This window comes from Gymnoscopelus braueri (genome assembly GCF_963280865.1).
Source record: "Gymnoscopelus braueri genome assembly, chromosome: 14".
Taxonomy (NCBI): domain Eukaryota; kingdom Metazoa; phylum Chordata; class Actinopteri; order Myctophiformes; family Myctophidae; genus Gymnoscopelus; species Gymnoscopelus braueri.
This window is the reverse complement of record NC_137619.1, coordinates 6658355-6675217: the sequence shown is the minus strand read 5'-3', so window position 1 is coordinate 6675217 and position 16863 is coordinate 6658355. Positions and strand designations below refer to the sequence as shown.

The window sequence follows — 16863 nt, the reverse complement described above, 5'->3', positions numbered from 1 at the left end:
GACGTGAGTCCTGACCAGTTCAGGCCTGACAGTTGCTGTTGCCGCCGTATAATAAACAAACTGTATTAACCCATTAAAACCGGGAACGCATCTGTGTGACCACTTCAACCGTTCCCGGATTGAATGGGTTAACTGGCAGATGAGACAGCCTCTAGTCCTAGATAAATGTGAAGGAAAGTAGTGTGAGATGCTTAGAAAATGTGAATGGTATCAGTTGGCAATAGAACACAGCTTGCATGTTATTTCAAAACATGACAATTTTTTTTCATTAATGCTGTCTTTATCTCCTCTCATTGTCCATCCTAGATGTCTTTCCTGCCAAACTACGAGTGAAGAAATACACCTGCTGCGACCGGTGTGGGAAAGACTTCTTCAAAGAACATAGACTCAAAATACACAAGAGGTCTAATGCATGTGAGAAGCCCTACGGCTGTGACCAATGCGGGAGACGGTTCAGTTACCTTAGTGGTCTCAAATATCACCGGAAAATTCACTGTGGGAAACGGTTCATTTCTCGCGGTCATCTTGTACGTCACCAGACAAGTCATAGTGGAGAAAAAAAGCCCTTCTCCTGCGACCAATGTGGGGAAAGGTTCATCAGAAACTGTAATCTCAAAAGACACAATCTCTACCACTGTGACCAGTCTGGTAAAAGGTTCAACACAAGCAATATTGTCAAAACTCACAAGAGAATGCACACAAGAGAGAAACCTTACCAATGGCACACAAGAGAGAAACCTTACCAATGTGACCAGTGTGGGAAACGGTTTCTTTATCACAGTCAACTCGAACGTCACAAGATAACGCATTCAGGAGAGAAAGCCTTCCAATGTCCCCATTGTCCCAAACGCTTCCGTTACGGCAGTGTTCTCACAGGGCACCAGAGAACTCATACCGGAGAAAAGCCCTTCTCCTGTGACCAGTGTGGGAAACGGTTCAGCTTCAAGGGTGATCTAAAAAGGCACAAGATAATTCATACAAGAGGGAAACCCCCACTGTGACCAGTGTGGGAAACGGTTCAGCTTAAAGGGTGATCTAAAAAGGCACAAGAGAATTCATACAAGAGGGAAACCCCCACCACTTTGACCAGTGAGGGAAACGGTTTATTCAGATACAAAGTTTAAAAAATCATCGGAAAATTCACTGAAACTTTTCAGTTGTGAACAATGTGGGAGGAGTTTTAAACATTTTACAATAATTGTCCATTTTAAGTCCTATTTACGGGCTATTCAAAAAGGGATTGTAAATTATGTTTGTTCTTTTGTTTTTCTTATTATTTAGCTGTATTTTTTATCAGGCCACAGAGTGTTTACAACAGACTTTGGAAACACTGTGAGCGTCGTTTGAGTTTATTCATGATTAATAGTTTTGCTGTTGTTAATGTTGGCCTCCATTTTACTTCAGTGCATCAAGTGTTTTCTCATGTTGTGATTCTTCATTCACCATGAATCAATGTCCAGCAACTTGGCTGTGATGAGGTTTTGTTTATTCTTCTTTCTCTCATCCGTTTTCTTTATAATGATAGAGTGCCTGAATTAGAATCCACTTTATTGTCACATCACAGGTTTACACTAAATAAATGACTGAAATGTGTTTCGCTCCATCATTTTTGTTGTGATGTTGTTTTCAGAAAGAGAACAGAAGATAACAGAGAAAAGAAGAGCGACAGGGAGAGCAAGGAGATTTAAAAAAATCTACATATGGCATATCTAGCTGGTACAGTAAGTACATGAGATTCAGCATAAGGTGCATGAACATAGCAGCAGGTGTGTGTGGTAGTGGGTGCAGTGGTGGAAAAGTCATCAAATGTTTTTACTCAAGTAAAAGTATCAATACTGCAATGTAGAAATACTCTGCTACAAGTAAAAGTCTGGAATTCAAAATTGACTTGAGTAAAAGTACAAAAGTATTGGTATCAAAATGTACTTAAAGTACGAAAGTATAAAGTACTCATTTTGCAGAATGTCCCATTTCACAAGTGTATAAATGTATAAAAATCATTTGAAAATAGCCGATCTACAAGCTCACAATGTGTCGCATCGTGACACATTGTGAGCTTGTACATCTGCTATTTTCAAATGGCCGAAATGTATATAGGGTTGAAGTGATTATTAATGTATGTTTTGTAATAGTAATCAAAATCTACAAAGTAACTAAACTTTTCAAATAATTGTAGTGGAGTAAAAGTACAATATTTGTCTCTGAGATGTAGTGGAGTAGAAGTAAAAGTACAGAAAATTGGAAATACTCCAGTAAAGTAAAGGTTTACTCGTCCTTGGCTGTCAAAGTGTTAAAACATACTAAAACTCCCCCCCCCCAAAAAAAAAAAGGGAGCAAAACTGAAAATACTCATATTCTTGAATCCAACATATTATTAGCAAAGATATTGTAAGCAAGCAAACAAACAAAACCATTTTAATTACACAACACTGATGATTTTGCTGTCAAATGGAAATATTAAATAAGATACAGACAGGACGGTGCGTTACAATGTTCATCCTTTTAAACATAAACAGTCCTATTATAAAGGGTTTAAACATAAACAGTCCTATTGTAAAGAATGATATGCCCATATATGGGCATATATGGAGATCTGGTTGTCCAGAACAGCCTATCCGACCTATAGGCCCATATGGGCATGTCCATATACGGTATGGGACAATGGGACAGAACACTTCAAAATTGGCGCACACATCAGCGAGTCTCCGAGGGCGTGATGCGCTGAGTGGGAAGTTGGAGTCCCTGCTTCATCTCTCTCCATCTCTCTCTCAGCTAAGGGGTCCCTGCTTCATCTCTCTCTCAGCTAAGGGGTCCCTGCTTCATCTGTCTCTCAGCTAAGGGGTCCATGCTTCATCTCTCTCTCAGCTAAGGGGTCCCTGCTTCATCTCTCTCTCAGCTAAGGGGTCCCTGCTTCATCTCTCTCTCAGCTAAGGGGGTCCTTGGCCTGAACTACATGATAACACACATTTATTTGCCTGTGAATTAAGAGGAAAGGAAGGATGTCATTAAATCAATTCAAAACCACTGTCATGTGTGTTGGAGATAATGGTTTTATTTTAAACAGACTTTTGATTGATTGATTGAACACAAAAACGTCTTTCCATTGTGGTCTACGTATTCAATTCATCAACATAAAAAAACAAAACCCACAATAATACATACCATCAACAGATGTACAAAAGGAGATGGTAAATAAAATCTACCGCCCCCTTGTGGTCTCCTGATAAATGTCAGGCCAATTTTGGCACTATCAATGCACTGAATGGGACATTATCACGTTTAATCAGACTTGATTGGTCTGTGTAGGTGAGATACTGACTGACGTTTAATCAGACTATTGATTGGTCTAAGTAGGTGAGATACTGACCTACCGACGGGGCTCAGTAGGTGTTTTGTATAAAGTAGAGTTTTGGACGAGGCAAGCCGTCTCAAACTGGAGCCACGAGAGGCATCACAGAGCGAGCTAAAGCGAGCGAGTTGCCGTGCTGAACGTTGTCATGTACCTATGTACCGATAGAGTTATGTACCGATAGAGTTATGTACCGATAGAGTTACCGATAGGCACAGAATCGTAAGTCATGTTGTGGGGTGAACGTTTGCCCTCGGGTAGGTCAGTATCTCACCAATCAATAGTCTGATTAAACGTGATAATGTCCCATTCAGTGCATTGATAGCATCCAAAGCTGGTGATTTTTAAAGAAATTAGATACTGACAAAAAGTGCATCAGGGCAGTGTGAAACCAGTATGTGGGACTCCTGATTGGTTGTATCAGGGCAGTGTGAAACCAGTATGTGGGACTCCTGATTGGTTGTATCAGGGCAGTGTGAAACCAGTATGTGGGACTCCTGATTGGTTGAATCAGGGCAGTGTGAAACCGGTACGTGGGACTCCTGATTGGTTGTATCAGGGCAGTGTGAAACCAGTATGTGGGACTCCTGATTGGTTGCATCAGGGCAGTGTGAAACCAGTATGTGGGACTCCTGATTGGTTGTATCAGGGCAGTGTGAAACCGGTATGTGGGACTTCTGATTGGTTGTATCAGGGCAGTGTGAAACCGGTATGTGGGACTCCTGATTGGTTGCATCAGGACAGTGTGAAACCAGTATGTGGGACTCCTGATTGGTTGTATGAGGGCAGTGTGAAACCGGTATGTGGGACTCCTGATTGGTTGTATCAGGGCAGTGTGAAACCGGTATGTGGGACTCCTGATTGGTTGTATCAGGGCAGTGTGAAACCGGTATGTGGGACTCCTGATTGGTTGTATCAGGGCAGGGCAGTTTGAAACCGGTATGTGGGACTCCTGATTGGTTGTATCAGGGCAGTGTGAAACCGGTATGTGGGACTCCTGATTGGTTGGGGAACGTGGCCCTGATCTTTGCCTCCACACATACAGGGATGGGGATGAGGTTGTGTCGACCCAGATGGAACCAGTTCCACTGAACAAACTGCCTGTGTGCCATGTGTCGGTACTTCCTTAGAGAACAAAACAAAAACAAAAGAAAGGTGTATTTTAATCCATTAAGCATCTGTCATTTTAGATTTTAACCACTTTAACCATTATCTTAACATTTGTGACTCAAATCTTTGCTTCTGGGGGATTCTACAAATGTCTTCTAAATCCTAACAGTTTTTTGAAAAAAAATAATGTTGCTATAATATCAGTGGTGCTCAAACGTTTTTCATGTCAAGGACCCCCAAAATGATATGTATTTGGCTGCGGACCCCCATCTCAAAATATGTTCCAGGGACCCCCCAGAAGCAAAGATTTGAGTTACAAATGTTCGCTTTAAAAATATATACATTCAAAGACTTCAAAAAAATCACAATTTTTCAAAATGAGCAGATCTACAAGCTCATAGAGCTTATAGAGCTTGTAGATCTTCTATTTTTGAATAGCCAATGTTTAAAATAATGGCTAAAGTGGTTAATCAGATGCGTTCCTTTTTTTTTAATATATTTAAAAAAGAATATGATTTTAAAAATAATGTTTTTCCTCATGGTAAAATCTTCCCACACGGAAAGGAAATATGATCATAATATTCCAATATATGGCAGGTATATGCAGAATAAATGCTGCATATATATATATATATATATATATATATATATATATATATATATATATATATATATATATATATATATATATATATATATATATTATATATATCATATTCAGGTATCCACATATATGTGCATATATATGAATATATAAGAGAAATATATCTCATATATAGCTTATATTATGTCCACATATATTCCACATATATGTATATATATATATATATATATATACATATATTCCACATATATGTATATATATATATATATATATATATATATATATATATATATATATATATATGTACACATATAGACATGTATGCAGGCAGCCAATTCCGAATATGTCACATTATAAGACAAATATATGTTATTTATATATTTCCTTTGTCCCCCCTGGTGGCAGAGGCAAAAATCGCCTATGGGTTATGATGATGATGATGATGATGATGATGATGATGATGATGATGAACTCACTCATGCTGAGCGCGGACCCCCGCTGCGTCTTGAGGATACCGCTGACGGTACCCGAGGTGAGCGGTCCGCAGGACGTGTGGGTTCAAACACACGGCCTCAAACCCGGGATGCTCCGTGATGCAGTGGATCTCCGTCCTCGGCACCGGGGCTGGCACTGTTAAGAGAAAACGTTAAGTTGACCGTTAATTGCCATGCAGATAATTGTGATCAACCCATTGAGACCTGGAACGCATCTGTGTAATTTTTAGATTTCTTTGGCTATTCAAAAATAGCATATATACAAGCTCATAGCGCGGCACCGAGTGCCGCGCTATGAGCTTGTAGATCTGCTATTTTTTTGAGAAATCATGAAAATGTGTCCAAATCTAAATACATATATATTTTAAAGCAAACATTTGTAACTCAAATCTTTGCTTCTGGGGATTCTACAAATGTCTTCTAAATCTTAACAGTTTTATGAAAAAACGTATGAGGTTGCAGTGGTTCTCAAACTTGTTTCATGTCGAGGACCCCCAAAATGATACCTATTTGGCCACGGACCCCAATCTAAAAATATTTTTGTTCCAGGGACCCCCAGAAGCAAAGAATAGAGTTAAAAATGTTTGCTTTAAACAATATATATTCAAAGATTTGCACACATTTTCACGATTTTTCAAAAATAGCAGATCTACAAGCTCATAGCGCGGGACTCGGGGTTAACGATTTAATTGTGTTTTTGGCCATTGAACATTGGAACATGTGAATAAAAAAAGTATTTATATTTGCCAGTTAGGCTTCATAATCTAAAAATTGCACAAAGCCGATATGACGAATCACTTAATTTTACACTTTCAAAAACACGTACAAAAATAGCTGATCTGCAAGCTTACAACGTGTCACAGATGCATTGTAAGCTTGTGGATCTGCTATTCTGCTTTTATTATGATGTAACATTATGTAATAATAGTGTTAATGACCAGATGTTAATGACATTATGTTCTGTATATAATGACATAATAATAGTGTTAATGACCTGACATCTCCTGCATGGTGGCCTTTACTTGGTCGTACGCTTGACAACAGATGTTCTCATCCTCCGTCGTCACGGCAACACATCTGGAACAGGTACACCTGGATACAAAACCAGGTTTAGCCAGTGGTGTAAAGTAACTGATTACATTTACTCAAGTACTGTACTTAAGTACAATTTTGAGTTTTTTTTTTTAACTTTACTGGAGTATTTCCAATTTTCAGTACTTTTACTTCTACTCCACTACATCTCAGAGGAAAATATCGTACTTTTACTCCACTACAATTATTTGAAAACTTAGTTACTAGTTACTTTGTAGATTTTGATTATTATTACAAAACCTACATTAACCACTTCAGCCCTATATACATTTCGGCCATTTGAAAATAGCAGCTCTACAACATCTGTCAAAAATAGCAGATCTATGTACCAATACTTTGTACTTTTACTCAAGTACATTTTGAATTCCGGACTTTTACTTGCAACAGACTATTTCTACATTGCAGTATTGATACTTTTACTTTTATTGAGTGGTGCCAACCACTCCTACCGTCCGTCCGTATGTTTGAGCACGGCCACAACAGCTGCAGCTGATTGCAACACAAGGGTGCAAACAGTTACACTAATTCAAAGGCACCACTCTCTTCACACTGGGTGTGATTTTTAATTTACCGAGTAGATAAAAAATTATGGTGGTGTTGGGTTAATAAGACAGTACTTAGATAATTATTTAGTAATAAGTAAACATGGGGAGCACAGAATATATCAGAATGTTCTCATAGAATTTCAGCAGGCTACGATCAGGTCATATTTACCATTTATCTGATCTTCCAGTACGAGGATTGACCACTGCTGCTGCTGCTGGAGGACTTCCTGCATTTAGGGGTTCCATAGGTTCCAATATAAATACTTGGATGATAATATCATCAATTTCACCTTCCAAGTAATCAAATTTGTCTCCAGTGTCAAACATAATTTATTATATAAGAAAAAGAGGTTGCGCATCAACAATGGGTTCTCAGTGGAGTGCTAGACCCAAATTCAGTATACATATAAAAAAAGGAATTAAAAAAAATCCAAAAAGGTAGCACAAGGTGTAGCACAAGGTAGCACAAGGTAGCACAAGGTGTGCTACCTTTTTGGAATTTTTTTAATTCCTTTTTTTATAATTTATTATATATACACACACACACACGCACGCACGCACGTGCGCGCGCGCACACGCACACGCACATGTCTAAAAGTGAATGTTTTTTCAACATCTATTCTTAGCCGAGACGTTGATTTGCTGTTTTTTAAGTGTCTATACATAGACCGTCTATATTATAGACGTTGAAATGACTATATTTGGTCTATATTTAGACGCTTAAAAACAGCATATCAACGTCTAGGCTAAGAATAGACATTGATTGGCTGTTCTTTAGCCTAGACACTGAAAAAACGTTCAATTTGAGACCAGTTATAACACGGTTTTAGAAGGAGGTCTGTCTAATAGCCGACTATGGCTCACTGGGAATATATGGGCACATACTGAGGACATTAGGGATCTACATATATGGGCATAAAAGGCACACAGACAGACTGGTGGACACTATGACTCAGATATAGACGTAGCTGTGAACCTCTAATACAAAAAAAAACAGAAATGTGACTTTAGAACAGAACAGAACAGAACAAAACAAAGACAGAGAGCGAGCATGAAACATACCGATGTCCAGGTGGGCTTCAGCTTCAGCTTCTTGTTTGATAGAACCTGGAAAACTGATCTTCACCTGCAGGCTGGACTCCACACACTGGTCTGGAGCAGTGGTGGAAAAAGTACTCAAATTGTTTACTTAGGTAAAGTAGCAATACTGCAATGTAGACATACTCTGTTACGTAAGTAAACATTAGGAATTCAAAATGTACTTGAGTAAAAGTTTAAAAGTATTGGCTGAAGGGGTTAATGTATGTTTTGTAATACATTCAAACAGGACGCGCGACAGGACGTGCAGTAAACCCACGTTTGCAACTACTTTCGCCTGCGCACTTCACCGGGTATGGTCTAGTTATTGTTAAGATAGTACAGTATTGTTGATGATGATGATATCCCTACAATGGAACAGAATAAAGGACAGAAAGAGAGAGCAGGAGACTTACTGATGTCCAGGTGTTCTTCTTTAACTTTAAAGTCATCTTCAGGTTCCTGTTTGACTTCATTTGTTAGATGAAGGTTGAATGTAAAACAGAGAGAACAGAGAGGGTGTTAATACGTTCAATCCCATCTGTGTCATTTTAAGATTTATTTGGCTATTCAAAAATAGCAGATCTACAAGCTAAAGCTTGCATTTGTAACTCAAATCTTTGCTTCTGGGGGGGTCCCTGGAACAAAAAAAATTGAGATGGGGGTCCGTGGCCAAATACATATCAATTCTACATATCAATTCTAAATCCTAACATATATGTTGATATAATATCAGTGGTGCTCCACCAACTTTTCCATGTGAAGGACCACCAAGGAGAGACGAGACGCATTCAACCCCCTGATAACGCCGTTCCCGTCTAAACGGATTCAACGGATTTTGTCTACAATTTGTCCTGAAAATGCACCTTTCAGGAGGCCAAGGGGGGGGGGGGGATTATCATTTCTCCTTTAGACAGGCAACCCCCCCTTGATCCCCCCTTTTTTTTTACCCCATCCCCTTTTTCCTACTCTGTACATATATTGTTTTATATTTGTGATGATATAGAATTTTGGTGTTATTTTTTTATGTTGATGAATTGGATAACTAGGACCTAGTTTTTTTTGTGTTATCCTTTAAGACAAAGTGTTTGACTCCCATTCGGTAAAAAAAACCTTGACTTATTTCATCATACTACAGCATCACACAAAAGCATCAAAAGTAGCAGATCTACAAGCTTGAAACATGGCACGAAGCGACGCGTTTTGAGCTTGTAGATCTTTTTAGATCTTTGTAGATCTTTGATTACCAGTGAGCCGGTCGGTACCATCCACGTCCACACGAGGCACTGTGAGCCGGTCGGTAACATCCACAGCCACATGAGGCACTGTGAGACGGTCAGTACCATCCACAGCCACATGAGGCACTGTGAGACGGTCAGTACCATCCACGTCCACACGAGGCACAGTGAGACGGTCAGTACCATCCACAGCCACACGAGGCACTGTGAGCCGGTCGGTACCATCCACATCCACACGAGGCACTGTGACACATGGTAAATCCACGGCTGAAGCCGAGATCTGCTGAGATAACCAGGTCTCTGTAAAGGAGATCAAACAAAACAAAAATGACTGAAATGACTCAAAACATTCTTTTCACCTTTAGCCTCATCATGCCCATTCAGAAACAATACGTCTGTAATTGAAAAATCCCCCCCCCCCACACTTCCTTGAGTCAATATAGGAAGTGACAGTTCATATGAATGGCCTGTAGTCTCGCTGTTTCACCCAATCCAATCCACTTTATTTATAGAGCACATTTAAAACAACAGTGTTGAACCAAAGTGCTGTACACTCAGTAAAAAATACTAAAATAAACAAGAGAACACACACAATAAACAGGACAAACATTTGACACAATGCCTGGAGGAAGCAGCAGCTTCTCAATCTGAATTTTCAAGCAGGCTTGGCCAACGCCAACATAAAGTGCATTACAGTAGTCGAGTCGGGTTGAGATAAAAGCATGGATAAGACGTTCAAAATCAGAAAGGGTTACAGCAGACTTGACTTTGGCCTCATTTTGCATTTTCCCCCTCTATCAGCCACTATATAATTAATTAGGCTGTATTTTGGCTTTGTTTCACTGTTTATGTTGACATTCATCTCTTTGCAGGGACTGTAAGGTCTGTGGGGGGAGAGGGGGGGCTCGTCCGGAGTTCTTTTTTTAAAATGTGTTTTTTATTAAGCTTTTGCAGATACAGGCTTTAAGAAAAAAACATTCAAAGAACCTATCACTGATCTGCAGCTACTCAGTCAGGGGTATATATAAACTGAATGTTTGATGATTTAATGTCCTTGAGCTTCATGGGATTACAGTCACATACTACTGAGGAGGTGTTTGTTCAGCCTCTTCTTAAAGGCATGAATACTACTTGATGTAAAGTCTCCAACAACCGCAGGGGGAAGGCTGTTCCATGTTGTAATAGCAGAGTGGAGAAAGCTCCTATCAAGGCATTTGGTGTTTGACTTGAGGATGGTCAGGGTGTGGCTTGGTAGTACCCTCCGGGTGATACGACCTGGGATGTCTTAATTGATCTCTTTGGACTTCAAATGGGGTTTTGCACTGAGTTGATTGATTGGGCCATAAAAGTGTCACACTCGTTAGTGCTCTCTCGAATCAATGAATGCATCAAAGACAGCAATCACTTAGATACCTGTCAAAGAGGGGGGGGTCTGATCCTGCCTAGTATTCCATTAAAAACACATCCATTTGATCCATTGACCCCCACAGGGAGAGAGATGTACTGCATCAAGAGACGGCCTCCAGAAGACGACTGACTGCAGTCACTGAGCAAAGTTGTCTTGCCACTTTCAGAAATATTGATATGTTTATACACTTGTGTGAAAATATCAATGTGTGATACTTACTGATATCCTGCTGGTGTTCAGGTTGCTGTTTACGGAAAACGGCACTGGTTGGTTCTGGAGGAGAACTGATCTTCACCTCCACTCAGCGGTCTGGAATGAAGGGATTAAACAACAAGACGTTGGTATTGAATCAGGAATCAGTCATTTAGCAACTTTATGTTTGCTTTTGGTTACAGCTTATTAAACAAGCGCTTCTGAATAAACCTAATTCCATTGGATCCTCCAAAATGTCAGTCAAACAACCTAACTCCACCTTTGGAGATAGTTGTTTTGTCTATCATTGATTAAAATGACTTTGAAATAAACACTCACCCAACATGTAGTTCTGGTCGATCTGGGCTAATCTGACGTGCTCGGGTATATGCCACCTGGAACTCCGTCCCTTCAACCTTCTGGAACTCCACTGTCCCTTCTTCAATATGGAACGCTCTGGAATGAAGTTAGAATAGATTAGAATAAAGACTCTAATAAAACCCATTAAAACCAGGAACTCACCCACCAAGGGAGATTGGATTACAGCCGTCGACGAGATAAGACTCTATGGAGAATCTGACCTTCTCTCTTCTCCGGCTAAGAGCTGGAACAATATGTGAAGAACTGGAAGAAATGGACGTCTTACTGTTTGATGGGAAATGTAACCAGTGGTGGAAAAAGTACTCAAATGTTTTACTTAGTATAAGTATCAATACTGCAATGTAGAAGTAAAAGTCCGGAATTCAAAATTGACTTCAGTAAAAGTACAAAAGTATTGGTATCAAAATGTACTTAAAGTACCAAAAGTAAAAGTACTAAATGTTTGAAAATAGCCTATGTATAAAATAGGGCTAAAGCGGTTAATGTATGTTTTTTAATATAACAATTTATATCTGCAAAGTAACGAGTAACTAATGTCGTCCAATAGTTGTAGTGGAGTAAAAGTACAATATTTGGATCCGAGATGTAGTGGAGTAGAAGTAAACGTACTGGAAATTGGAAATACTCCAGTAAAGTAAAAGTACCTCAAAATTGTACTTGAGTACAGTACTTGAGTAAATGTACTTAATTACTTTACACCACTGGTCACAAGTTTCATTATTTCAAAAAGATCTTCAGCAATTTAAAATACAATTAATTCAACACAATTTAATGAATTAAGCAGTTGTGAAATCTACAAGGTTGTAGATCTGATATTTATTTATTTTTTACTCGAGTAAATGTACAAAAGTATAGGTATCAAAAATAGAAAGTACTCATTATGCAGAATGTCCCATTTCACAAGTTCTCAAATGTATGAAATGTATACAAATCTTTTGAAAATAGCAGATCTACAAGCTCACAATGCGTTGCGATGCGACGCATTGTGAGCTTGTAGATCTTCAATTTTAAAATGGCTGAAATGTATATAGGGCTGAAGTGGTTAATGTATGTTTAGTAATAATAATCAAAATCTACAAAGTAACTAAAGTTTTCAAATAATTGTAGTGGAGTAAAAGTATAATATTTGCCTCTGAGATGTAGTGAAATTGCACTTAAGTGCAGTACTTGAGTATGTGTACTTAGTTACTTTACACCACTGCTGTGATGTTCATGTGAAATAAACGGGGTCTTGGCTCACCGTCACAGACACGTTTATGTCCCCTGTCCTCCTCGTCCCCAATGTCCTCCTCACTGCTGATTGGCTGCCGTTGTGGGGGTCGATAATCAGCAGCCGTCGCCTTGTCATCATCCATGTCAGACCAATCATCTTCCTCCTCTGAGCTGTTGTCTCCAACAGCTGTTCCCAGTGATCGCTGAACTCTTCTGGACAGAGACATATGCTCTGGAAAGGAAAATATATATGTTGTTCAGAGACTGGCATAAAAGAAAGAAACAAACAAACAAACAAGCAAAATAAATGTAGATTTATTTATAAAACATCTGTTCGTACATTGTAAAGCATTCTTTGCTACCAACATAGTCTCAAAATAGATTTTCATTATGCACATTTTGTTGTTAACATGTTTACTACATGGTAAATGGTAAAATGGTAAATGGTGCATTTATATAGCGCTTTTATCCAAAGCGCCTTACATAGATTGTGCATTACATTCACCCATTCACACACACATTCACACACCGATGGAGGAGGAAACCAACCTGCTCATCGGGAGCAATTAGGGGTTCAGTGTCTTGCTCAAGGACACTTCGACACCAACTCTAGGGGAGCCCGGCATCGAACTGGGAAACTCACGGTTTCCATCCGGCAGCTCTACCCCTGAGCCACTGCCGCCCGTTATACGGAAGGACGGACAGGGTGTAAAACATCGTCTCCGTCATGCCTTTCGGCCTGGCAGAGACAATAAGACTGTCTTTTTACCTGGTGGAGGTTTAGGTCGGGACAGCGGTGAGTATCTTCTGGAGGCCGTCTCTTGATGCAGGACATCTCTCCCTGTGGGTCAATGGGTGTGTTTTTAAAGGAATATTCAAATGTAATACTGGGCATTTTTTTAACAACCCTAAATGCCTATCCTGACTTACATGTCTAGACGGGCAGAACCCATTTTTATGGGTCACAAGTTTCTTTTTTTTCTCATACATCTTTATCCCACGATTTTACACCCAGTGCCAATTGTCTAAGTATAATCCTGGGCACTACACTCCCTCTGCCAACCTAGGGAGAGCCCAGAGCCGAGCTCATGCCTCCTTCAATGCATGAGAGCTAACAAGCCTTCTTATCACCTGATAGGGGGAAGTTTCCCCGGTAGGACAAAGTGCGTGGAAGGAACACTTTATTCCAACCAGTTCCTTTCCCCTCTATCAGGCACCCCGGCTGACCAGGGGGAGGCGGTATAGAGACCAGGATTGCTGCATGTTTTTTGTGAGCTTACCTATCCTAGGAGACACGGGGAGAACATGCAAACTCCACACAGAAAGGCCCTTTCACCAACCCCACCTAGGGTATGGGCACTGATGACGCGGAGGAGAGAACACGCCCACAGCGCCCACTGCGTCCCCGGCGGGAATCAAACCCAGGACCCTCTAGCTGTGAGGCTGCTACACCGTGCCCCCATTTTAGAACATTTTTGACAACCCATTTTTATGATAATTCAAAAAGATCTTCAGAAACTAAAAATAAATGTCAAACATTCATTCAACACAATTTCATGAATTAAAAAACATAGTAATAATAAAATACATCTAAGTAGTAGTGAAAATAGCAAGGTTGTAGATCGGCTATTTTCACTAGTTTGGGTCCAGGGGGAGACATCAGATTTCTCTTTTTGGGTCTTTAGCAAATAGGTTTGGGAACCACTGGTTTAAACCTCCAGTAAAACAGTTCATACCTATCCTGTACAACTTCAGGTTTATTAAACCTCCAGTAAAAACAGTTCATACCAGTAAAAAACAGTTCATACCTATCCTGTACAACTTAACTACAGGTCTCATCCTTGCATCAATCAGTCCACATCCCTGGTCCATCCAGTTTCTCTATGTCTGTTGATCCAGTAGATCTCTCTGTGTCTGTTGATCCAGTAGATCTCTCTGTGTCTGTTGATCCAGTAGATCTCTATATGTCTGTTGATCCAGTAGATCTCTATATGTCTATTGATTCAGTAGATCTCTATATGTATCTTGATCCAGTAGATCTCTCTGTGTCTGTTGATCCAGTAGAGCTCTCTGTCTGTTGATCCAGTAGATCTCTCCCTGTGGTGATCTGTGGACAACAAAAATCACACATACACATGTATGAGTTACATGTATATGTGTTACATGTAGGCCTATGTGTTATATATATATATATGTTTCATGTATGTGTTACATGTATGTGTTATATATGTTACATGTATGTGTTACATGTATCTGCTAATGAGTGAAAACTATAGATCTTTGTATTTTATCGATTGTAATATTTATCTCTACGAGTCGTAGCTCCACCCCCCGGGTTTGCCCTAAAAATCACCAGTAAAGCCCGTATTTCTCCAAACATGTACAAATTCTAAATATAAGGTGTTTACCCGCTTGCCCCAAATGTTAACTAGGTGTCCGGAGTATGTGTGTAATGTGTTAGTACATATTTATCAATAAATAAGTGTTTTAATCCCGTCTGTGGCCGAACGCCCTCCCCCCTCGATTACGTCCTGTTTACATTGAGTGTAATTCCATCTTTCACCAGATGCGCCCCGTCACAACCCCCCCCCCCCATTAGAAACTTCCGACAGAATCGGCCAGAGACGGCATTAAAACACTTCTTTATTGATAATTATGGACTCATACATTATACCAACACTTCGGACACCTAGTTAACATTAGAAACAAGCGGGTAAACACCTAATATTTAGCATTTGTACATGTTTGGAGAAATACAGGCTTTACTGGTGACATTCCAGGACAAACTGGGGGGGTGGAGCTAAGACTCTCGTAGAGAAGAACAAAACGTCAAAATCGATAAATGCATCTACTAAAGTCTTTATCTAAGGCTAATATAAACAACAAACACAAGAGACATTTTACCTGAAATAACAACAGTAAACTCTGTGTTCCTCTAGCAGCGTGTTGTTTATGTTTATGTATCAAACTGTGTCTCGCGCTGATATGTGTGACGTATCCGTCTTTAACTCCATGGCCCCGCCTCCTTCTCTGTTTTACACTGTTGCCAGATTGTGCAAGAGAAATAAGCAACCATGTCTGTGAAAATAATAAGCTCAACGTGCTCAACCAGAACCACTGGTTTAAACATTAGGAAACAATTAAGACCAAATACACAACTATACTTTAGACACAAGCCCATAAAAACACAACCCACCACAATATTTACAAGCAACTTCACAGAAAAATAAGCCACAAAGTTGCTTATAATAAGCGGACATGGCAACGCTGTGCAACGTGCTGCGTCCGTTTCCGGTCTGACTGTGTCACAGAGTTTTTGTTCCGACCTTTAATTCCTCACACCACCACTAGATGGCGCCCTGTGAACGCGTCCAGGCAAAACTCTGTGTTATGGGCAAGCAGTGGTTGGGAATAGTACTCAAATGTTTTACTTAAGTAAAAGTATCAATACTGCAATGTAGAAATACTCTGTTACAAGGTAAAGTCCGAAATTCTAAATAGACTTGAGTAAAAGTACAAAAGTATTGGTATAAACATGTACTAAAAGTACTAAATTAAAGTTCTTCACGTCTGTAAAGCAGCGGACCAGTGGCGCAATGGATAACGCGTCTGCCTACGGAGCAGAAGATTCCAGGTTCGAGTCCTGGCTGGTTCGATTTTTCTCTTTTTTCAATTAATTGAGTACAAAGGACCTCAATGGGAACAAGCCATACAGTGGTGGAAAAAGTACTCAAATGTTTTACTTAAGTAAAAGTATCAATACTGCAATGTAGATGTACTCAGTTACAAGTAAAAGTCCGGAATTAAAAATGTGCTTGAGTGAAAGTACAAAAGTGAAATGTACTTAAAGTACCAAAAGTGAATGTTTGAAAATAGCAGATCTACAAGCTCGCGGCGCGTTGTGAGCTAGTAGATCTGCTATTTTCAAACAGCCGAGGTATAAAATAGGACTAAAGTGGTTAATGTATGTTTTATAATGTAATAATTTATGTCTGCAAAGTAACTAGTAACTAAAGTTTTCAAATAATTGTAGTGGAGTAAAAGTATAATATTTTCCTCTGAGATGTAGTGGAGTAGAAGTAAAAGTATTGAAATTTGTACATTCTCCAGTAAAGTACTAAGTACAGTGAGTAAATGTACTTTACTTTACACCACTGCAAG

At 39.5% G+C, this 16863-nt stretch overlaps 2 protein-coding genes across 2 annotated transcripts in view; one reads left to right on the top strand and one right to left on the bottom strand.

Annotated features, from left to right (window-relative positions):
• LOC308100390 (uncharacterized protein) overlaps positions 1-16863 on the top strand; it is a 72329-nt gene that overhangs the window by 8801 nt on the left and 46665 nt on the right. The window contains exon 8 of the mRNA XM_080449421.1: positions 307-1519. Coding sequence (XP_080305547.1) covers positions 307-1001 — 695 coding nt within the window. The 3' untranslated portion in view covers positions 1002-1519. Of the gene's footprint in view, positions 1-306 lie in introns of the transcript that reaches the window.
• LOC308099974 (uncharacterized protein) lies at positions 4403-12929 on the bottom strand (the record flags this gene model as incomplete). The annotated part of the gene is made up of 9 exons (XM_080448876.1): positions 4403-4474; positions 5540-5693; positions 7364-7421; positions 8257-8346; positions 8688-8741; positions 9519-9809; positions 11137-11217; positions 11449-11565; positions 12731-12929. The coding sequence occupies 8 exons, from the start codon at positions 12927-12929 to the stop codon at positions 5636-5638; spliced, it is 948 nt and encodes a 315-aa protein (XP_080305002.1). The 3' UTR covers positions 4403-4474; positions 5540-5635.